This window comes from Brassica rapa, chromosome A09, assembly GCF_000309985.2.
Source record: "Brassica rapa cultivar Chiifu-401-42 chromosome A09, CAAS_Brap_v3.01, whole genome shotgun sequence".
Classification (NCBI taxonomy): Eukaryota; Viridiplantae; Streptophyta; class Magnoliopsida; order Brassicales; family Brassicaceae; genus Brassica; species Brassica rapa.
In genome coordinates, this window is record NC_024803.2 from 5,461,018 (window position 1) to 5,483,768 (window position 22,751).

Below are 22,751 nucleotides of genomic sequence, written 5' to 3' on the forward strand. Positions count from 1 at the left end.
ATTCTCTGATATCAATCCGATCAATCTTTTGCATGATATGGATTTTAAATATTGTTTAATTTGATTTTTTGTTGCGTTATTGATTGTTGCATTAATTGTAATTTATAGGAAGACTATTTTTAATTAGGTGCAATCATGATATTTCCACCACGAGCGGCTAGTGCTATTGGTGTTATTGGATTTCTCATTAAGCAACTCTACCATCAAATAATTATTCTCCTAACACAATGACATTGCAGTATAAATTTTGAGATAAATTATCAATTTTACATTGGAAATACTCCTGTTTTAATTTACAGTCATTTTTTTTTCTCTTTTACTAAAATACACTCTACTATACTCACCAGCCTTATTTACTGACTTCTTTTGAACTGGAAGCGTATATACAATTATATGGCTTCAGGCAATTGCTAATTAAGTCCATACTTTATGTAAGGGCTCATAGTATTCTTCAGCCTATTACTATTTGTACAGCGCTTGGATACCCATATTAGTACACTAGGCGCCCAATACATATAGATCATTAAAATTATTTGTACTCGGTCAACGCTTGCCGGCGATTTGCTAAACATGTACGACTTTACTTAAGCCGTAGAAATATTCACCTGACTATGTGGTGGCAACTGAGAAGTCGCACACCGTCGAGGAGTTTCTGGAGCTGTCGTTCGGGTACGTGGGGTTCAATTGGAAAGACCACGTGGAGATAGACAAGAGGTACTTCAGGCCTACGGAGGTTGACAATTTGAAAGGAGACGCGAGCAAGGCAAAGGAGGTGTTGAAGTGGAAGCCTAAAGTAGGGTTCGAGTAGCTGGTGAAGATGATGGTGGACGAAGATTTGGAGATGGCTAAGCGGGAGAAAGTGCTCGTTGATGCTGGCTACATTGACGCTCAGCAGCAACCTTATTCTCCAAAAACAGAGTCTTATCATTATCTGCCTTTTTGTTGTTTGTAACTGGATCTAAAATTCTGTTTTCAAGTTTTTTCATTTTCTTGTTTCAAAGCTGCTCAAGTCGATAAACTGCAAATCCTCATCATCCACTCTGGATTTTTTTTTGCATCATAGGCAAACATAGCGTATCCCTTATATACTAAAACACAACTTATATACTAAAGCACAAGTCACCTAACAAATCAGAATTTGACATGTGGAAAATGTTTTAAAAAAAAATTGATTAAAATAAATTTCTCATCAACCCCTAATTTTCAGCAACTTTATCCTACTTTTTCTCAAAATATCACATCCACGTTTATAGTTAAATGATCATGACTTCAAACTGTTTATTTTTCCTATATAAACTCTGATCTAATGATTTACTTTGTGCTTTCTTTTCCCTTATTTCTATCAATCTCCATTATCCATTTTCATATCTACGGTTAGGGTTCATGATCTTTTTTTTTGCAGCAATTCAAAGCTTTTATTATTTATCACATGGATTAATATCTAGAAATCCATTATCGACAAGATTTTAGATTGATACAGTGGAATTATGGCAAGATACGGGTACATTGATTTTGAAGAGATTCTATTTTTGACTATTACAATAGCTTAGAAACTTTCTCAATCTAATGATTTACAGACTCTTGAAGCAATAGTTTTGAGAGATGTGAAGGAGCATAATAAAAAAAAATCTCGTGGAAAGTCCATGACTACACTCACACGCAGTGAATTTTCAGTCAGTCAAAGGGGACAAATGGAAGCATCAGGTTTTGGCATGACAGAAAAGGTTTTACCTATTTTTTACTCCTTAATATTTGTTGCTTAATTAATGTTTCTTTTGTTGAATCAATTACTTTTCAGCAATCACCACTTCAATTGAGTTCGACCATAAAACTACGACAGACGTATCATGGAGCTTTTTCTTTTCGGAATACAAAGGTGAATTTACTTTAATTAATATTTATTGTAGCTGGAATTTAATCATTTATTGCTGGACAATTCATTGTAGCTCAGTAAAAATCAAAGAAATGTTGTAATTTTAATTTTATAAATTCAACAAACTATTAAAATAAATATTATGGGTTAATTATGTTCAAATGTTTGCTTTATAAAAATATATGTTAGGTAAATTAACATAAAATGTCGATGATCTTTTATTGAATAATAAATATTTAAACTACAAATTAACATGTATCATTTTATAATAATATGCTAATTTTTTACCACTTCAATCTCTTTGTTTCCGTGCAGTTACTTCTAAAATTATGTGCCACTGTTCATATAATATTTTAAAGTAATATTTATTTTAATTACAATTATGTCAGCGATCAAATAATTTTTAAAACAGCAAATTAACCCATGCATAGCATGGGGGTAACACTAGTTATATAATAACTACCCTACAAAACAAGAATGGCTTCCTATTGTACCGAGCGATTATACATACAACTCGGAAAAAAAAACTACAAAAATATGAATTCCGATTCACTAATTAACCTACAATTACCGAGTAATGACTCTTATTTCCTCGTGTTCAGAAGACAGGGTAGTAGTAGTGTTCATACTGACTAAATCAGGTGGTGCAAGAGTAAAGGGAGTCACTGTTGACCTTAGAGATTGAGGTCCCTCAGCATTAATTCTTTTACATAAGGTATCACAGTTGTTGATCACCTCTGTCAACCTTCCTTTAAGCTCCCCAAACTCCACCTGCAACCCATGAACTGAAAACATTTCCACCGGTGAGATAAACTGGAGAAGGCAGTCTAGTGTCAGGGACATGTATCTTGTAGACTGAAACAAGGGATGATATAGGATATGTACCTTGAGATAAATGGTGGGAAGTGGTCCTCATAGCAGAAACGGAGTGGTTAAACCTCTGTACAAGTTTAGAAGCCAAAGCATCTGCCACTTCTATCTTGTTTTCTATATCTTCCTAGAGATACAAACAATGTTATATTTAATTTCCCCATGATTGGTGAAGCCAAAGTTTGAGAAGAACAGAATGTTCAGTTGCAATTCACTAAAAAAAAATATGAGCCTAAGAAAATGCAACATTCTAGTGAACGTAACTAACATAATAATCATGGTGTCTCTTTCAATTAGTCTTCCAGAAATATCTAGAGTCCATGAATCCGAACAGACACTTAATAAGGGTAAAAAGGAAGAAGGGCAGACCTGTCTGTTAGTTATTTCTTGAGCTTTGCTATCTTGCCATTCACGGTAAATGGAGAAGAGCTCAGCAAGTATTTGAGGATCCACCGTATCTGTTGGGAAACATAAGAGCAATAAATTAAGATTTGGAAAAAGAAAGAAATGAGAGGTGTGTATAATCCATTATTTTGTGAAAAAGAAAATGTTTCCTTATCTTCCTAAACAAAACAAAGTACGAATGGTGACCAGAAAACGGCGAGGAATAATGCGTTTCTAAAAAAAGTTAATACACAAGGAATAATAATTCCCTATCATTCTTTTTTATTCCTTTTTTTTTGTAGAGAATCATAGAACAAAATTATTTCTTATTAAATTTGATAAAAAACAATCATTCTTTTTTATTTCTGCTCTTTTATTCCCCTACATTCATTTTTTATTAGTTCCTCTTGTTTCCCGAATGATCAACAGTTAGACCAAGTTGTTAATACAATCGCTCGCGGGAATAGCAAACAGACGAGATAGGGTAATGTGGATTTAAAAAAAAAAAAAAGACTCACAGGAAGAAGAGGAAGACGATAAAGCTTTCCTAACTAAGATGTCCGTTAAGCTACTTTCTCTGGGAGGAGCTGACTTCAATATTGGCCTACTCTGCCAAAATATTATTCAAAATCTTAAACCTATCAACAAATGTTTTCATCTAAAAAGAAAACCTCTTGATTCCGATCTGGAGGAAAACTCACGACGGCGAGTGATTTAAGATTCTCGAGAACGGGATCCACTCTTTCGGATCGTTGAGAGATTGTCGATATCACATCTCCACCACCCTTTTCCTGTAAAAATATATTCAATTCAGTTTTTGAGGATTAACCTTGATAGCTGAGGGGTCAAATCGCCAAATCTCAGTTACCTGAGCGCCTAATATCGTTGAATCTGATGCTCCCATCTGCTGCTACTCAGAAGAAGAAGAACTTTGGAATCCAATCGTTTGTTTGTTTCGGCAGGCCCACGGTTGGGGAGGAGAATCATAGAGAGATGAACCATTTCAACTTAAGAGACAGCAGTATCTTGACGTTTCGGGAATTTGCAAGCCAACAGCCTGCCGTTTCCACCAACAACAAAAATATCCTCTTTTCACGGTGGAATTGGCAGCTCCTTGTACTTTAATGGGTGGGGAGACAAAGCATCAGACTCAACCATGGTTCACTGACAGAGCCCATGTTATTTGGGCCCATTAAGAAAAACAAAATACAAGGTTATTTATGAAGGGTTTGATTGGTGAGTTAGGAGCATAACTGAAAAATGTTATTAATCATGAATTAGTTTAAATTTTTTGAGTTATAGTGTGTTATCCTTGAGTTATAATTTTGAGTTACTTCTTTTGAAAAATTGATAACTCAACTCCTATTTCAACATGAAACAAAATTCAATGTATTAGAAGTTGAGTCTTTTTTTTTTTGGATTTTGTGTTAGTTGTCCTTGTCTTATGTTGGTTTTAGTTGAGTTTACCGTTAGCTAGGCATGCGCATAAAATCCGCAATACGAAATCTGAACCAAAAAACGCAATTCATATCCGGTTTGAAATGTAAAAAAAATAACCAAATGATCTGAATCCAAAGAGTTATTAACCGAAACTGAACATGTAACCTGAAAAACCGAGAAAAATTGAAAAATCCGAAAAGATATCCAAAAAACCCGTTCTGAATGTCAAAACTAATTTACAATATAATTATATGAAACATGAATATATACTTCAAATATTCAATTTTTCATATTTATTTTGATATGGTATCTAACAATAAGTATTTAAAATTTAAATATATACCTTAAATAGTTAATTATATATAAATAAGTATATATTTTTTATGTTTTGCTTTTAAATTTTAGATTTTATTTCGGGTATATCCCAACCGATCCAATATAATCCGAATCCAAATGATATATAGTTACTTTATGAATTTTATGATGTGATACAAAACTGATCCGAATTTGATGCGTTATATCTAAGCCCGACATGTATTTGCAAATTTATTAGAATTGAACTTATAAAAGAAAACTGAAATCTAAAAAATCCATATCTGAACGCTAACGGGTAACCGAACGCTCAGGCCTCCTATCGGAAGTTCTACTTAGAAGAAGCTAAAATGAGCGAAGATAAATAATGTGAACGAACGATAAGAATGTTTCTACACCAACATGTCTTGTTGGGCCTCACTAACCTCCTAGGTCCTATAACGTGGGCACACACCTCAAAATTATACTTCCATGAATTTAGTGGGTTTTTTTTCTTTTCTTAACCAGCTGCATATTTGAAGAGGGTATGGTCTATTGATTCACCATCTAAATTTATTTAGAAAAGGACAATGCAACATGTCGCTTGTCCATGATTTACTGGATAATGTGTCACATTGGTGTGGTTCATTCATTAGTGCAACCTTCTCTTAGAGTTAAAGTTGTAAACCAAATTGGAACGGTTTCAAATAAAATTCAAATTTTCTAAGCGTAACTTAGCAGAATCATCTTGTAAGCAAACATTAAGCGATAGTGCATAAGAATGATGAAATGGGAAAATTTAAACTGAAAACTTACCTACACTCCTAGCATGAAATTCCAAATTACGGTAGCAAACAAAAAAAAGTAAATGCTAAGAATATCAAAAGTAATATACAAAAAGTCAATGAGATACTAACTCGAGGCTACAGCTGACTGAACCGGGCCGATTCCTAACTCTCTGCTCTAATGTCGAGGCCTTGTTTCTTCAATAACTTGGTACAGCTTGTGGGGACTGAACCAGCTGGTTTAAACCGGTTTCGTTATCATCCGTTGGCTCCTTTTTCCGCCGCATCTCCATGACTTTGCGGTGGTGGTTAGAGTGGAGCTCGCTTGAAAATGTCGGACTACAAGCGGGTCTGTATTCTGGTAGTAACCGACCCGACTTAAACCGAACCCCGCACGCATTGCACAGCGTCTTGGCTCCCAAAGGTCCAGCTCGCCACTGCGGCGTTTTCTGAACTCCGCAGTGGCTGCACCGTCGAGAGGGCTGCTGCAGCACTAGCTGGCCGCTGTAAACAGACTCTGCTGACCTTTTCTTATGCTTTTTCGGAACCGGTGGTTTCTCTGACGTGAAGACTGGTTCGAGCAGCTCGGCGCCAGAGAACCACGTGTTGGAAGGATCCGAAGAGGAGGAGGAAGTTGAGTTCGAGGACGAAGGGCCTGAAGAGGACGACGAGCCAAGCGACCAGAAGTTGGTTCCATTCCGGTTGCGTTTGGTACGGGATTTGGAAGGAACAGGGGACTTGAAACACGAGTCATGTGTGACAGGAGTCACAGGGTGTTTCCGGTCACCGGTTAACCAAGCCGGTTTTTCAGTCGGGGTTCCGGTGAGATTTGGAGCAGAATATTCAGTGAATGAATCCTCTACAAAATGGGATAGCCACTCAAGCTCCGCTAATTCATCCGTCTTTTAACAAAAAAAAAAAAAAAGTCAGAGAATAATTAGGGAATAAAACTTTATCCAGTGTATTAAAATGTTATTAAATTTACCGGTACGGAGAGTTCGCTTGGAGGGAGAGACCCAAACCCGTCATTATTCAGGCGAAGAGCGTCTCCTTTGTCATGTGGTTCTTGGGAGGAAACATGGAGCATCTCTTGGTGAGTCTTGGGTTCAGCCTCTTCTTCAGTGAAAACGCTGTCGTTAGACAAGTCGAAGAAGTCGTCGACGGAGAAATCCTCGGCGGTGGTGACGGCGAGAAAGTCTTCGTAAACGGGCAGGGTCGTTTTGAAAGCCATGTCTTTCCTTACACTGCTTTTCAACGCTGCTTCAACACGTTCCATTACCTATACAGAAACCTAAACATTAACCAAGAAACATAACATCTTTTTTATTATCGAAACTCACCAAATGAATTTAACATTCTTTTTAAACGAAACGTTAAATAAAAAGCGTTCATTCGTGTTATCAATTCCAAGAGATAAAAAAAAAACACGAACCCCAAAAAGAAGTGACGACACACAAACGACCCACAAAGAGAGTCAGTGACGAGACTGAAAACGTAACAAGCGAAGCAAATTCTAAGAGCGTGGATAGGAAAAAAAGATACCTGAGAGAGAGAGAGGGGAAGGGGCAAGAGAGAAGGGAGGAAGGAGCGGCGGTGAGAAGAAAGATATGAAAAGAGGGTCAAAGAGAGATGGTTTTGTTTTGTGAGTTTGGTAAAGCATTCAATTTCGTAATCTTAGCCTCACCCTTCTCTGCTTGAAACTCCCTCCTTTCTTATCTCTTTTCACCTTTTTTTTTATAATAATAAATTATACACAACCGGTAATAAATCTATAAATTTGTATCACTTAGATTCTTTTTTTATAAATTCAACGCGTCTTTACTTTTATAAAAGATACATAAAATAAACTTACCGTTCATAATGTGTAATCAAGATTATATTTGACAACCCTTTTGAATTAGACTATATATATCTCCAGCTTGCTTCTCATTTCTTTCCTTTGTCTGTAAACTTACCGTTCATTTTTTTTTTTTACTTTTTAGGTAAACAAACAAAGGAAAAAAGAGTACCGTTTTCCCTGTAGGCCCTTGACCGCGTTGATCGCCGCTCATCTTGGTAATTATCCATCCCGCTCTCACTGGTTTTGATTTTTGCTTTCTTTTAGTTAAAAGTTAAATGTGGCCATTAATATTTTAAACTTTGATTAGCGAGGAGCAAAAAAAAACCTTTATGGAGCAAAAGCATGTCTTGTGAGTAAAGGTAAAGTGTGAACTGGGATGATGCAGAAACCCAAGACAAATTGGCGGGCCAGCTTTTGTCCTTCTAACACACCGCGAGACAATCATTCAAACTAACCCAACAAATAAAATAAAAGGGGAAAATCGCATAAAAAAAAAACCTTGAAAGTGTCATTTACTAGCACTTTAAACCTTGAATTTTTTTCACTAACACTTTTAACCTTCAAAGTGACATTTTTATCATAAAAAACCTCCAAAAAAAAAAATGACCGGCTGAACATGTTAAAAACAGTTTTTTTTTCAAAAAATAATTATTTAATTAATAAAATAAACAAAACAATTAATAAAAATCGAAAAATTAAACAAAAAACTCATGAATTCAAAAAATTCAAAAAATAAATAAATATTTAAAAAATTAAATAAAAAATAACAAAAAAATTCAAAAAATAAATAAGATCAATTTAAAATGGAGAAAAATAAAAAAAAATCATAAATTTCAAAAAAAAATGAAAATTCAACATTCATTTTCAAATATAATGTCAGAAATTATCATTGGAGATATGTCAAAAACCGTATCATTGGAGATATGCCAAAAACCGTTATTTCCGACATATCTCCAATGACGGTTTTTGGCATATCTCCAATGATAATTTCCGACATTATATTTGAAATGAAAAAAAAAGACTTTTTTGAATTTTGAATTTTTGAAATTTATTATTATTTTTTCTCTATTTTAATTTGTTCTTATTTATTTTTGAATGTTTAGTTATTTTTTATTTAATTTTCTAAATCGTTATTTATTTTTCTCACTTTTTTTTAATTTATGAGTTTTTTGTTTAATTTTTCGATTTTTATTAATTTTTTTGTTTATTTATTAATTAAATAATTATTTTTTGAAAAAAAAATTGTTTTTAACCTGTTCAGCAGGTCATTTTTCTTCTTTGGAGGTTTTTTATGATAAAAATGTCACTTTGAAGGTTAAAAGTGATAGTGAAAAAAGTTCAAGGTTTAAAGTGCTAGTAAGTGACACTTTCAAGGTTTTTTATGCGATTTTCCCAAAATAAAAGTATTCATCTAAGAAACAATCTATCTATCAAGACATCACAATTCACACATAAAGAAAAAAAATATCTATGGAGATTCCTTTATCTTTTCCTCTACCTTACACAAATTGGTACAGATTCTCTTCTAGTATTTGTAGCTATTAATCATTGCTATAGATGGAAATAAATTTTTAGATTTTGTATGTCACCATTGTTCAAGCTGTAGAAATAATTACAGTATTTGCTATCGACATTTACTTAAACAATATAGTTTTAGCATTTTGCATGTATTTTGTATACAATATAGAATGTGCAATTGTGCATGTTGAATTGAAACAGATCTCCTCAACATTGGAAAATATGTGATGATTACCAAAGCAGACGAGCAATTGTTCAAAAAACAGTTTATAGGCAATACTTTTTCAGGATTTTGAACAGGAAAATTTTGAAGAAAAATTGGTTTTGCACGGTAAGAATTACACGTAACGTTACCGAGTCGTATAGTAAGTGATAAAACAATAGATAAATGCATTCATGGATGGACTTAGTTTTAAGAAAGTTGATTTTTCAACACTCCGAGGAGCCGAGCCGCCGGCTTGAGAAGCAGTAGCCACGTATTATGCTGACGTGCCGTGCTCCATATGGCTGTGTCTCATGCATTTGACGTGAGCCGACCAATCAGAATTCCCTGACAGCTAATCTATCAGCTTTCATATTGACTCGATCTTTTGTGCCTAATTTACGCTTATATCTCCTAAATTTTTTTTTTTTATAATCCAGATATCCGGACCTCTCAATTAGTTCGACTATCCCACCGCATTTAACCGGAACTGGTGAAAAAGGTCTTGGAGACCAAACGAAAACCATGTCAAATCCGCTGTGATCGGAACTCGAACTCATGATGGCGGGCACCTCAGCCGAGGTTCCTTTACCACCAGACCATGAAGCCCGGTTTATATCTCCTAAATTCTTACCGGCGGGCTCATAAATCACCCTTTGCATTTTCAACGATAACAATATAGAGAACAATGGGTCAGATGTAAATGACCGAACAACCCTCGACTTATCAGTCGGCACAGCTGAGTTGTGTCTTATGTTTTCGTTTGTTTCCTTTTCAGAATTCGAAATGTCAAATTAAGAAGAAGAAAAAGAAGAAAAGTAGAGAATCTCTGAGAGGGATCGGAGCTATACGCCCCACCCCACGAGAGCATTGTTAGCCACTTTTTGAAATCTCCAAACCAACTAGGACGTTTCAGTCAGTCTTCCATCTTTTATGGACCGTACCAACAATTTCATAAAATAAATTGTTTGGCTGTATGCATTCGGATTCTAACTCGGAGCGGCTCACAACTGCGTTAGAGCGCGAGAAAGTCATTCAATTTTGTCACGATGTCCGTGGTATAGACTTTTCTACCTCCATTACGAATTTGGTTTCAATAAAAGAACAAAAACCAACTAAAATTGTTACTTTGTCTTGTATATAAAAGAATCTTAAATATTTTGAAAAGCTGTACTGAATGTGAAAGATTATGAGACAAGAGGACGTGGTCACTACTATTAGTGTTGACTTTTGAGAACCAATCATTTTGCTGTGATTTTAAACCTTTTGAGAGGCCCATTATTATTACATTTCACAGTTCATTTGTAATTGGGCCTTAAAATGAGGCCTTAGATCATTTAATAGTATATTTCCTTTGTTGATCTATGACATAGGCCACATCATTGTTGTTTGTTGGTGAGCGAATGGCGATGGTTGGGCACCGTCCTCGCCGTGTTGAAGTCACGGCGGTTCACATACTCCTAATACTAGCGGTGGTTCTCAGCGATCTGTCAATCTCTGCAGGAGCTGAGAAATCGGTGGCTGCATTCGTGCAGAACGCCATATTGTCCAACAAGATTGTCATCTTCTCCAAGTCCTACTGCCCGTAATTTTTCCTTTCTTGTCCCTGGAATTAAATCAGGATTCATATTAGTTTTAATCCGCACCCCTTAGAATCCGAATTTGATCGTTCTGACTTTGATTTTGTTTCGTTTGACTTTTGCTCTTTAGGTATTGCTTGCGCTCGAAACGCATTTTCAGAGAACTTAAGGAACAGCCTTTTGTCGTGGAGCTTGATCTCAGAGGTATGTATCTCTTTGTTTTGTCCCCATTCTCTTTGTTTTTTTACAACAAAAACAACTTGTCCTTTTTGTGTGTGCAGAGGACGGAGATAAAATACAGTACGAGCTTCTGGAATTTGTTGGTCGCCGTACCGTCCCCCAAGTTTTTGTTAACGGCAAGCATATTGGTGGCTCTGATGGTATTAATCTCAAAGTTTTTTCCTTTTTCTAATCTCTTTATCAAAAACAATCTGGATGCAGCTTTCCTTTTTTCAAACTTTAAAGTCACCTGCTTTTTTTCTTGCTTCAGATCTTGCAGATTCTGTGGAGAATGGTCAGTTGCAAAAGCTTCTTGCTGCTAGTTAGACTTTTCAGAAGCTGGAACTTATGTTGTGATTTAAAAGAATAGAAGAATCTTTGGTAGTAAACTTGAATCAATGAATTGGTGTGTCACATGTTTACTGACTTGGTTTTGCTCCTTATATATAATAAAGTTATGATGGGGCTTGGTATTAACTCTTTTATCTTTCCTTTATCGTGTTGATCTATTGATTCTTTGGCTTATAGATCCCATACTTGTGTGCGTTATTAGCGAATGCTTCATACGCCAAACTCAAATTAGGAGAAATAAAAATAACAATGATGATTTTGACTAGTCTTAGTTCAACAAGTCTACCAGCTTTCTTGGCTTATAGGCGACATATGTTTTATGAGACTGCATTCCCCTTTCAAAACACAATACTAGTGGTCTATTAGGAAAGAGGTTTGGGACTTTTCTGGTGGCCAGAATCCTTGAAGAGCGCTTGGTGTTCCCTCTTGGTTCTTGGAGAAAGTTGGATGAATGCCCCTAGTGCAATGGCTTCCGACATAGTATTCTCTAAAAGAGGAGGAAGCTGTCTTTAAAGCTGCTGTCAACCTGATCCTTCTGTTGCTTTATTTCGATGGAGGTTGTTTCAGCAACTTCAGAACGTTTTCAAACACAATGAATGTGATGGAAGAAGCAGGCACATTTTTCAAAAGGTTAGCAGTTAAACCCTTGTAGAAACCTCTGAAACCCTCAAATCTGCAGGTGAAGACAAGATTCATTCAACAAAATAAATAACATATATTCAAATACAATCAAAGACCAAAATATGCTCTCTGACCTTGCGGTTTCTCTTATGACATGTAAGCTGTCTATATATCTTGGCATTCCGTTGGTACTAGGTCGTTGCTGAACAAAACAACAGAGGAATGTTTATGACAATCACACCTCACATATTTGCCAAAAGATAACGAGCTAATGATAATAAGAGTGAAGACATGATCGATATAGGTGGTACCTGTAATCTTGCTCGAATAACCTGAAAGGGGTATGTAAGAAGAACTGCAGCGACTTTGGAGGAGCCTCCAAGTGCAGCATAATCTGCCGAGTTCTAATGCAAAAGGATAGGCGGGTGGTGGGTATTAAGATTATTGGGTCCTATATATAGCCTAAGCATCCACAATGTAGGGTGTGAAGAAGCAGAGGAAACTCTGTACCAATAAATTATCAGCGGTGGATTCAGATTTTCTTCTCCTTTCTTTGAAATCCACAATGACTTTACGGAGTTCTTCATACGCTGTGAACTGAATAGCACCATGAGAAACCTGCTGAATAAACTTTTATCAGAATCAAAACCTGTGGAGCTTATGGTATCTTCATGAGCTGATACAACAGGAGAAAAAGATAGTGACTAACCAGTACAAGAGCAGGGACAATACCCTTGTAGAGAGCCCTGGGTCCTTCCTCTTTCATTATGGTTCTAAAGGCATCTGTGAAAATTCACAAACATTCAGAAAAGAACACTAAAGAATCAAAACTGTAATATTCAGACCTAATAGGCCGGAGTAAGGTCGGGTTTGATGAAGAGGTGTCTGAAGCTGTAGTCTTGTTTTGACAAGCCAAATAGGATTTGTGCATAAACTGACCTGAAAATATTATAAGCATGAGATAAAGAGATAGATGTTTTAAAAGGTGTCAGTCAGTTACACTCACCAAGGCTCCAGCTTCAGCAGCAGAAGCAAGGTGAAGAGCAGGGCTGAGTTTCTCATCGTCCCTGCCGCCTCTAGCGTATCTCTGTTTGGCTCTTCCATAACTATAGAAACACAACAGAGATGTGTTGAGGAGAGATATTTAAAACAGAATCACCGCAACAAAATCATAAGAGATACTCACAAAAAGAAGTATAAGCTCCATGAAAGAGTAGAACCGATGACAGCAGGGAAGAAACCTGCATAAAGTCCTCTCAATCCCTACAGATGATTATAAGAAACGTTGAGTGGAGAGTGAACATTTCAAGAAAAGTAAGGGAGTTTCTTGTCTTTAACCTCGATACGGGTAATGGTGAAGAGAGCGTGAGCTGTGTTCTTGTACGTCGGGAGACTACTTAACCCTCTCCCCTCGTTCACTGTTTCAATCAAGTTCAAACAAACAAAAAATGACTTTTTTGGGTCAGTTCACAGGGAGGGGGAGTGGAAAAATGAGACCTTGGAACCTCGTACGAACAACATCAAGTGGGTGCATCGCAGCAACGGTGGTGAATCCCGCGACGGCGCCGGCGGTGCCGTTTTCCCACTGCCAAGGCGCCACCATCGAAAGAATACTTGAATTGGATCAATATGACCTGAGGGCTATTGAGTACAGAGTTAATCGGAAGTTAAAAGACACATCCGGCGAGTAAAGAAGAGCAAAAGGACAGCTGATGGAAATATTCGTCGCCCTCCGGTATGATCTCCGACTCAGACTCTGTGTGTGTTTCTTCAATACGACATCGTCTAATCGTTACTGTTCTTCGTCGTCTACCAAGACCCAAGCCCAAATGTACTTTCAGCCTCTCTTTGGAGGCCCAAATAGCTCCAAAGTGCACTTTTTTTTATTATTCCCGCGAAGATCCCTATTCTTCAACCAGCATTTAACATTCGACCCTAACTTTTGTAATGCTCCTAAACACACCCCAATACTTTACTTTGATCGATAATTCAGGGGCTAACGACTTACTTTCATGTAGTAACAAATATACACAATTTTTCAACCTCATCATAATTGCACACAAATGAAGTATTTAAACTTATTACCACACAATCAGAATATCGAAACCCGAAACCATACAAAATTAATTTAAAGAAAGAACTAAAACCGACAAATAGTGGTTTAAATTTGATTTAGTATTCTTTGTTTTAAAACTTAACCAATAACTAACCAAATTAAAACTAAAACAACCCAATTAGAAAATCTAAACTGGATTAGCTCGACCTAATAAACCTGACCCGAGTTATTGCTCCTCAGTTGTTGTTTGTGTCTCTCTCTCTCTCTCTTATTGTTGATATTGTCTATTTGTCTCCCTCTTTTTTTTTCTGTAGAAACCAAACATCGATTCATGGATTTTTTGATATAGGGTTAGTAGATTATGAAATCGATTTGGGGATTTTTTTTTAAGCTTGAATAGGATTTTAGGTCGGGTCTGAAGTTGGATATGAGGTGTGGGTCTGGTTTTAAATTTGATTCTGATTTTGGTTTAGGTGCGGTTTAGGTTCTAAAACATTATAATCAAGTTAAACTTTCGTTTGTGTGGTTTCAGGATTCGATCTTTCTGATTTGAGGGTAATAAGTTTAGATACTTTGATTGTATGAATTATGACTGAGGTTAAAAGATTGTGTACATTTGTTATATGAAATTTGTTATTATATGAAAGTTGCGATGTTGGTCGTTTATCCATAATTCAGTATCATGATGATTTATGCACGTTAAAAATTGGGATCCTGAAAATTAAGAAAACACCAAATACACTCGAAACAAAACACACAATCTTCTTCCGAAAACAAAATCATACAATACACACATTTTATACATGCAAAAAGCCAAAAGAAACACGTCCATGCGCCCAAACAGATGCATGAGACTAAACCATGAGTTTTACGTATAAAGGATTTGATTAATAAGCATGGTTAACCCTCCGACAGATTCTCCTGATCTCTCCCCTCCCTCCCGTCAATGGAGATATATTCCCCATCTTCACCATCGATTTCGCGAACTGCTCGAAGAAGGCCTCTTGATTCTCCGCATACAGCTTCACCAGCTCCCTCGACTCTCTGTTCTTCGTGAACAGTACCTCGTCTGAGCTCAATAGCCCTTTGTACGTTATCAGGTTCTTGAAGTAGTGGTTGTCGAACTTGAAGGGCGTCGCGAAGTCGAGGAAGAAGAGGTTTTGGTCACCGCCTGATCTTGGACACTGCTTGCGCAACATGGAAGCGTAGTATTGGTTTAAGGTTAGATCAGGCTTTCCGTTGCCAGACTGGTTGTATAACCTCTGTCGGAAACTTGTACACCTCGAGTTTCCTATGGTGTGACTTCCTGCAAATCATATAAACAAAAGCGTTCAGGACTTCTAAATATTACAAGGAAAATTTTAATCAGCAAGGCTATATATAACGTCAATACTTATGGGTTTTTCTAAGGGAGTTTTATTTTTGTTTTCAAATCAGCAAAGCTAATGTATCATTTTGTAAGCCCTTCTACGTCCGCATAACGCATTATGAATCTTTTCAGAAACAGTTACAATACTTCAAAAAAAAAAAAGACTAGTAAAAAGGGGTTAAGAATTTTACTGGGTGGATCAGTATAGGTAAGTTCTTACAAATGTATTTGTGTAATTAAGATGGATGGATATATTACCAGAGAGTGAGACAAGATCAACGAGATTGAGGCCTTGACGCTTGAACTTAGTGAGGATGGTTTGAAATGTGTTGTTGGGAGCAGGAATGTCGTTGTTGGAACCACTCAAGCTTGCTCCTCTCGCGTCTCTTCTCCCTAGAGGTACTTCCCAGCTCGGTCCACCTGTCTGTATGCATATTGTTTCATGTGTCGAACTAATTAATTTTTTAATAATCAAATAATTTGTTTTTTTTTTCTTATAGTTAATGAACAATGATGACTTACAATGACGGTCGAGTCTCTAGCCGCGAGAGCCAAGATATCAGCACAAGAAACTGTTTCAGGACACTCTTGTTCTAAGGCACGTTTGATTTCTTCGATGAGTTCGAAACCACGGGCTGAGTTTCGGTTAGGGTTTGATCGTTTCTCGCTGATTATGGTTCCACTGTTGTCCAATAGTATGGAAGCATCACACCCCTGGAGCATCAATCACAAAGAGAAAAATAGGTATAAGATTAATTGGAGTATTTATTATATAGCTAGTTAATGTTTGAGAAGTTGCTAAGGATTAAACCTTCACGAAACAATCGTGGAAATGGAGTCTAAGCAACGAGGCAGGCATGCGAGGATCCTGTGCGAATGCTTTAGCGACAATGGTCTGAACAATCTCTTGAGCTTTAGGACATGAGTGATCGTAGAACTGCGGGAAGAGATAGCCTCCACTTCCGTAGGCTTTGGAACACAAACAAAGAGGAGAGAAGGCGATAAGGGAGACTACAGCTACGATAAGAATGTTCAATGATGCTGCCATTTTTTGAGAATTCTTTTTCTTGATGAGTACTCGTTGGGGTTTAACTCGTTTTCTCTTGTAACTTGATGATTTTCTTGTAATGGAAAGGTAGGATTTATAGAGTAGACTTTGTGGACATTTCAAAAAGCGCTGGAGTTGGTAACTAATCTTAGATATTGGGTTAGATGGATACATTATTCTCATAAGGATTGGTATGAATACAGGATTTGTTAGATTTTTTTGGGCATTGCCCATCAATAATGATCACTTTATTTGTCAACTCATATCATGATGTTTTTACTTGTGTTCAAGTTTGAGTTTGCAACAAAAGAATTCTTTTTTTTTGAGCAAACAACAAAAGAATTCTGATTGCATAGAATAAGAGAGAAAAGAAAATTGTGCCTTTTGTTGGCACCCACATGTCATGATGACACCTTACAAAGCAAGACAAGAACAAAAATAATTCTTAAGAGTTTTGTGGTAAATTAACCCAAAAATAATTGAAATTGAACCCTTTCATGTAGTCAATACTTTAACCAAACATAAAAGTTGTTTCTACGGATTTATGATAATATCAAATCGAGAGATTAACACGAAGAAGACCCTAGTAAAACAATTGCGTGTATTAGTATTTTTTTACTTGGTTGACTGACATTGACGAGATCAACAAAGAAACAATGCTAAATACTATTGTACAAGCAAAGTAATAATCTTATGGTGTGCTTCGGGTTGGTAGAGTACGACAAAGACATAGTAAATGGTAGATAGTGACAAAATCATTGAGAAACAGCTTCAACTGCTCTCCCTCGCTAAACCAAACAATCTAATATTTTCCTTTTGTTTTCGTGCAACAAAAGCGAACAAATTAATGTTTACTAAAATATGGCCAAACAGCGTTGATGTACGTAGACTTTTCAATAGTTCTCCCTCGCTAAACCAAACAATCTAATATTTTTCCTTCTGTTTTCGTGCAACAAGAGCGAACAAATTAACGTTACTAGAATATGGCCAAACAGCGTTGATGATGTACGTAGACTTTTCAATTAGTTTTTTCCCTATAGTTTTTTTTTGGTCTTTTTATTCAACTTCGAGAATAAGACTTTTTCATGATACTGCTGTTAATCTTCCTACGCCTTCCATTGTTTACTTCAGTAATTTTTATTTTATTTGCTAGCTTGCTTACATCTGCAAATGAAAGACCAATATATTAGAGCAGATTAGAATCCTACTATATAAAAGGAGCTAAATCCTAGTCTCCTAAGCCTTGCCACATGAACAAAATAATCAGAACCAACCATTATGCCATGTCATTCTGGACTGGACTTAAAAAAAAAAACCAACCATTAAAATATGCGAAGAGTCACGGTTTAACCCGGTTCAACTCCAGTTACATCATAATAAAACAATGCATGCATTGATTGTTGATTATTAGTCTTCTAGCTACCACATCTTTGCCATCCTAAATAAAAATCGATTTTTACAACTTTAACTTGCCCCATACTTAATATTCTTATAGCTGGTGAACAATTTAATTTAGGAAATCGTTATATTTCATGCCAAAAATGCCTACTGTATTCATTGAAAATTAAATAACATATATTCTACCATTAGGATCAAGAACTCTAATCTGAAGACCATATATTCATCCCCTCTCACTCTGAAAAAACCACCACCGCCAACCGTTCAAGATTTTGTGTAAGTCAATATTTGAATGTCACAATTTTGTCAATTTCTTGGCATAAGTGATATGTTTAAGAGTTGGATAGTTAAGTCCGTATGCGGTTGGGGACGTGGGGTTTGGCTCACCTTCCACTGTTTATTTTCAATTGTTTTAATAATAGATTCATATTGATAATCTGTGCGAACAAACGTATAAGATTTTAGTTGGTTAAGATCAAACATAGACCGACAATCTTCCGTCTTTAGCTATTGATCTCCGCCAAAAAAATTTGATTTAATATAATAGTTCCTGCCTGCTAAGCTACTACAATTGTAGTTCACATCTATCGGTCATATAAAATATTTAGTTTTTTTTTGGCTTTATAAGATTTTAGTTTGTAATTAATCTCATGGTTCCATTTTATCCGTTGAGACCTTTTTCACTATGTTTTATTATTAACCATTTCACTTTGCCTAACATTTAAATATTCTTTCCTTTGTTTAAGGATTGATTGTTCCTCAATACCATGGTCAAACCAACCGCCAAAGGTCCTCCGCTTATGGGAGGAATTTTGAATTTACAAGTACTTTTTTGAATCAAAAACATTATTAGTATTGATATATTAATTTAATACTTTAATCCAAAACTTTAATAAAACAAATATAAAATACAAATTATGTTTTATATATATATATATATATATATATTTTTTTTTGACTATTTACATCTTATTAAATTTGAAGTGCACAAAAAAAAGAAAAGTTACATCTTATTTGATAAGATTCCAAATATGTAAATGAAATGCTACGTTTTGATTTTTGTTTATTGCTACGAAACGTTTTAAAAACTTGGGAAAAGGTAAAAATACAGACGACATGACCGGCCACTCCTTTTCCCCCGGTTTGCAAGAATCTAATTGAGTTGCTTAATATTTGTTCCAAATTAATATATAGTCCCATCATAATCATAAATTAATAATCTATCTCTATATAATTTTATATAAGTACTAAATAAAGATATTTTATTCATTTTATAGTTACAAAACTCTAATAAAACAAATATAAACATTATTAGTAAAATATGTTTTTTATTTAAAAATACAAATTATGAAAGAAACTACAATTAGTTCTTAATAAAAAAATCATGCTGCCAACTGTATCAACAGATTCGTCATTCACCCTTAGAAGACACATATAGGAATAATTAAATACTTTGGCAAAAAAAAAAAACATTTTTGTGATGAAGATTCTTAGATGATGATCGTTTTCTATACAAACATGCGGCACCTCTTCACCATTGTTTTAAGAGTCATTCTTGGGTTCACCCCCTAGGGTGAACCTCTAGGTTCACCAACCAATAGGATTTCATTATTTCAAATTCGATATCTTTTAAAAAAGGAAACAAAATATTCTCAAATTATATTATGTTTTTAAAATAAATAAGTAAAAAAAGATAATAGTTACAGAAAAAAGAATTAAAAAAAATATTTTTAATGTTCTCAACAAAACACTAAGCCCTAAATCCTAATCCCTAAACCCTAAATCCTAAGCCCTAAACCTTTGGATAAACCCTAAACCCTTAGGTAAACCCTAAACCCTTGGGTAAACCCTAAACCCTTGGATAAATCCTAAACTCTAAATAAAAAACACTAAAACCCTAAACCCTAAACGCTTGAATGTTTTAGTGTATAGTGATTTTGATTTAGAGTTTAGGATTTATCCTAGAGTTTAGGATTTATCCTAGAGTTTAGAGTTTATCCAAGGGTTTAGGGTTTAGGATTAAAGGTTTAGGGATTATAATTTAGGGTTCAGGGTTTAATGTTATGCTGACGACGTAAAATATTTTTTTTTGTAATTATTACTATTTTTTTTTACCTTTTAATTTTAAAAACATAATATAATTTGACAATATTTTGTTTCTTTTTTAAAAGATATCGAATATAAAATAAAACAATCATATTGCTTGGTGAACCTAGAGGTTCACCCTAGGGAGTGGACCTAAGAATAAGTCTTGTTTTAATCCCAGGAAAACGCGTAGAAATCTATTAACACAAATATTAACATACTTTAATTAAATATGTAATCCGCGCGGAGCGCGGACACCGGCTCTAGTCACTCTAAAAGCGCTCCCAATTGAGAGTAGCTTAAGAGATCTAAAAACACGTATATGTATATGTATATAAATAAGGGGTTCTAAATTTACGGGAAATCCAATCTGAAATATTCCACAAAAATATTTTGGGTTGGGCTTCCGGTAAAATTTAGAACCTCACAATTACATACACATATATAATGTACTAGGTGATTCTTCCGTGCTCATGCACATGCATAAACATTTATAAAATTAATGTACTATAGTTAATTGATATTTACTTTTGATTTTAAATTAATTTATAATTTATATGTATAATTTATATTAATAATGTTATATTATTTTAATTAGACATATGATTTTGGACATGTTATATCTACTCAATTTGGTTATTTTTGGGTCAACAATCGATTTCTCTATAACTTGGATATATTGAATTGCATCTATTTTTTCGAATTCAACTATAATATTTTATTCTAAATATAGCTAATTTTGTTTAAATTTTTATTTGCATTTAGATTGGTTATTTTCTTAGATATGTAAATATATTTTAGCAAGATTTTGTATAAATGTAATAGATATTGTGCTTAGAATTAAATAAAAAATAAACTGATGAAATTGATTCAAAATTACATAAATGAATATAATGATAATATTATGAAGTCTCATGCATATATATAAAACTATATTGTAACAATTAGTTAAGTTTTTTTTATTAATATGTTTTGAGTCACTGTAATTTCTATGTATAAAAATAAATATATTCTTATTACTAAATTATATTTTTATTGTAGTTAGATTTTTGATTTTGGATATAAGCTGGATTAGTTGATTTACTTATGTTGTGAGAATATTGAGTTACATATATTCTTTCAAATTCATACTCAAGTATGATTATTTTGATTCTAATAAAGTCAAACCAACTAGTTTTATTTCTATCTTAAATGTGCATGCATTTTAATAATATTTATCAAAATTTTATTTTGATTTTTTAAAAATATTAGAAAATAAAGGGATGATCAATAAAAAATTACATACATGAATATAGCTGATTAATTTTTAAGCTCATGAACTAATATCAATATTTACAATATTAACAATAATTAAAATATTTTATAACTTCTAAATACTTGTATGCCTTAAGTTTATTGAAAGGTAAACTGGAATTTATTTTAGATAATCTTGAAAATGAGAATTCAGATTTGTTTGAGTATTTTGATTATGGGTATATTAAGTTCCACAAACATAAAGAAAACATAAACTTAAAAAGAAACTAAATAATAAGATTTTTTTAATAATGATAAAATATAATATATATATACCTCATTAAAATTATATGCTATTTAAAAATATTTTGTAATTATTCGATCAAACTATGCTTATCATAAAAAAATATTTTTAGGTTCCAATTTTAATGTCTCTTAAAAATCAGCACTAAAATTGTGACGTTTTTGTGAAATTATAATATACAAGTAAAATATAATTTATAGGTATTTTTGTGGTAATTGTAAGATATTATAGAAAAACATTTCAATAATATTAATTATACATTATTTTAGTCAATTAAACATATATTGGTTTATGTTATTTAATTATTTTTATGTACTCATCTAAGAAAATAGATAGATATAAAAAAAATATTTCTATTACTTTAAAAATATATTTATTTTATATTGTAAAAAGTATGTTTTAAAGGAATAAATTTATTTTTTAATGTCAAGAATATCTTTGTGAACTTTTTTTTATGAAATCACGTGAAGGAATAATATTTATTTTTTAATATGGGATTACATTGTATAAAATACTTTTTTGTTTTCATCTAAGAAAAAATATATACAGAAAGTATATTTTTATTATGTAAAAATATGTTTTAAATAAAATATTACTATTTTGTAAACTTTTTCTTTTAATAAAATCATATTATATACATATAATTTCATTTTTAAATCCGTTTTAAACTTTTTAAATGTTTTTTTATTATATATTTTATTTGTAAAAAGTAAAAAGGAAACTAAATAAAATTTATTAATAGTGTTTAAATTTAATTTTTAAATTCATTAAAGATACTTCTGTAAATAACCGTCAATATGAGCGCGACACGTAAAAAACTAAATAACTCACACGCGTAAAAAACTGTTTCTCAAAGAATATTATGAAGATTTTTGGACACTAAAACCCCTATTGATGATGATTTTAAGCTTCTAATAAACTAAAACAACAATATTTTCATAAGTTTTGTTTAAATAATTTAATTTTATTTTATTTTTAAAAATCGAAACAATCAGACATTTGGCATTATAAGGTAGAGTTCTCTACAAATAAAATTTTCTCATTCTCCTTTTTTTTTTCTTTATTTATAGTGTCTAGAAATTCTATAGGAACTCCAATTCTTTCTTTATTTATAATGTCTAAAAATTCTATAAGAACTCATTGTTGGAGTTTGCTATGATCACCAGTCAAGTTTATATCTTTCTTTATTTATAATGTCTTAATTTTTTTATGAGAACTCCTTGTTGGAATTGCTATTATCAAGTCCAAGTTTATTTGTTTCTTTATTTATAACGTCTAAAAATT

General features: G+C 33.7%; 5 protein-coding genes across 10 annotated transcripts; 1 reads left to right on the forward strand and 4 right to left on the reverse strand.

Moving 5' to 3' along the window:
* Positions 1-2,217: 2,217 nt before the first annotated feature.
* On the reverse strand, positions 2,218-5,309 carry LOC103837685. The gene is made up of 6 exons (XM_009114050.3): positions 3,996-5,309; positions 3,829-3,918; positions 3,646-3,736; positions 3,113-3,201; positions 2,759-2,870; positions 2,218-2,658 (listed from the first exon to the last, which is right to left on the reverse strand). Exons 1-6 carry the CDS (start codon positions 4,029-4,031, stop codon positions 2,441-2,443), a joined length of 636 nt encoding a protein of 211 aa, XP_009112298.1. The 5' UTR covers positions 4,032-5,309; the 3' UTR covers positions 2,218-2,440.
* A 321-nt stretch (positions 5,310-5,630) lies between these two features.
* On the reverse strand, positions 5,631-7,369 carry LOC103837683 (GATA transcription factor 5). 5 transcript variants are annotated; one of them, XM_009114048.3, is made up of 3 exons: positions 7,186-7,369; positions 6,629-6,922; positions 5,631-6,545 (listed from the first exon to the last, which is right to left on the reverse strand). In XM_009114048.3, the coding sequence occupies exons 2-3, from the start codon at positions 6,917-6,919 to the stop codon at positions 5,844-5,846; spliced, it is 993 nt and encodes a 330-aa protein (XP_009112296.1). In that variant the 5' UTR covers positions 6,920-6,922; positions 7,186-7,369; the 3' UTR covers positions 5,631-5,843. The 5 variants fall into 5 exon arrangements, with proteins under 5 accessions (XP_009112296.1, XP_018509710.1, XP_009112295.1 ...); XM_018654194.2 differs by having other exon boundaries at positions 6,629-6,936; positions 7,190-7,335; XM_009114047.3 differs by having other exon boundaries at positions 6,629-6,934; positions 7,186-7,322.
* A 3,196-nt stretch (positions 7,370-10,565) lies between these two features.
* On the forward strand, positions 10,566-11,493 carry LOC103837682 (glutaredoxin-C3). Its single transcript, XM_018654117.2, is given in 4 exon segments — positions 10,566-10,788; positions 10,914-11,017; positions 11,020-11,163; positions 11,274-11,493. Coding segments are annotated over 4 exon segments (486 nt in total). The 5' UTR covers positions 10,566-10,606; the 3' UTR covers positions 11,330-11,493.
* Positions 11,494-11,591: 98 nt separating this feature from the next.
* Positions 11,592-13,818, reverse strand: LOC103837681 (folate transporter 1, chloroplastic). Of its 2 annotated transcripts, none has more exons than XM_009114044.3 (10): positions 13,472-13,818; positions 13,313-13,392; positions 13,161-13,237; positions 12,981-13,080; positions 12,820-12,913; positions 12,684-12,757; positions 12,485-12,592; positions 12,286-12,378; positions 12,109-12,176; positions 11,592-12,026 (listed from the first exon to the last, which is right to left on the reverse strand). In XM_009114044.3, exons 1-10 carry the CDS (start codon positions 13,575-13,577, stop codon positions 11,897-11,899), a joined length of 930 nt encoding a protein of 309 aa, XP_009112292.1. In that variant the 5' UTR covers positions 13,578-13,818; the 3' UTR covers positions 11,592-11,896. The 2 variants fall into 2 exon arrangements, with proteins under 2 accessions (XP_009112292.1, XP_009112291.1); XM_009114043.3 differs by having other exon boundaries at positions 12,485-12,595.
* Positions 13,819-14,719: 901 nt separating this feature from the next.
* Positions 14,720-16,496, reverse strand: LOC103837680 (peroxidase 72). Its single transcript, XM_009114042.3, has 4 exons — positions 16,211-16,496; positions 15,922-16,113; positions 15,658-15,823; positions 14,720-15,336 (listed from the first exon to the last, which is right to left on the reverse strand). The coding sequence occupies exons 1-4, from the start codon at positions 16,445-16,447 to the stop codon at positions 14,918-14,920; spliced, it is 1,014 nt and encodes a 337-aa protein (XP_009112290.1). The 5' UTR covers positions 16,448-16,496; the 3' UTR covers positions 14,720-14,917.
* Positions 16,497-22,751: the final 6,255 nt, after the last annotated feature.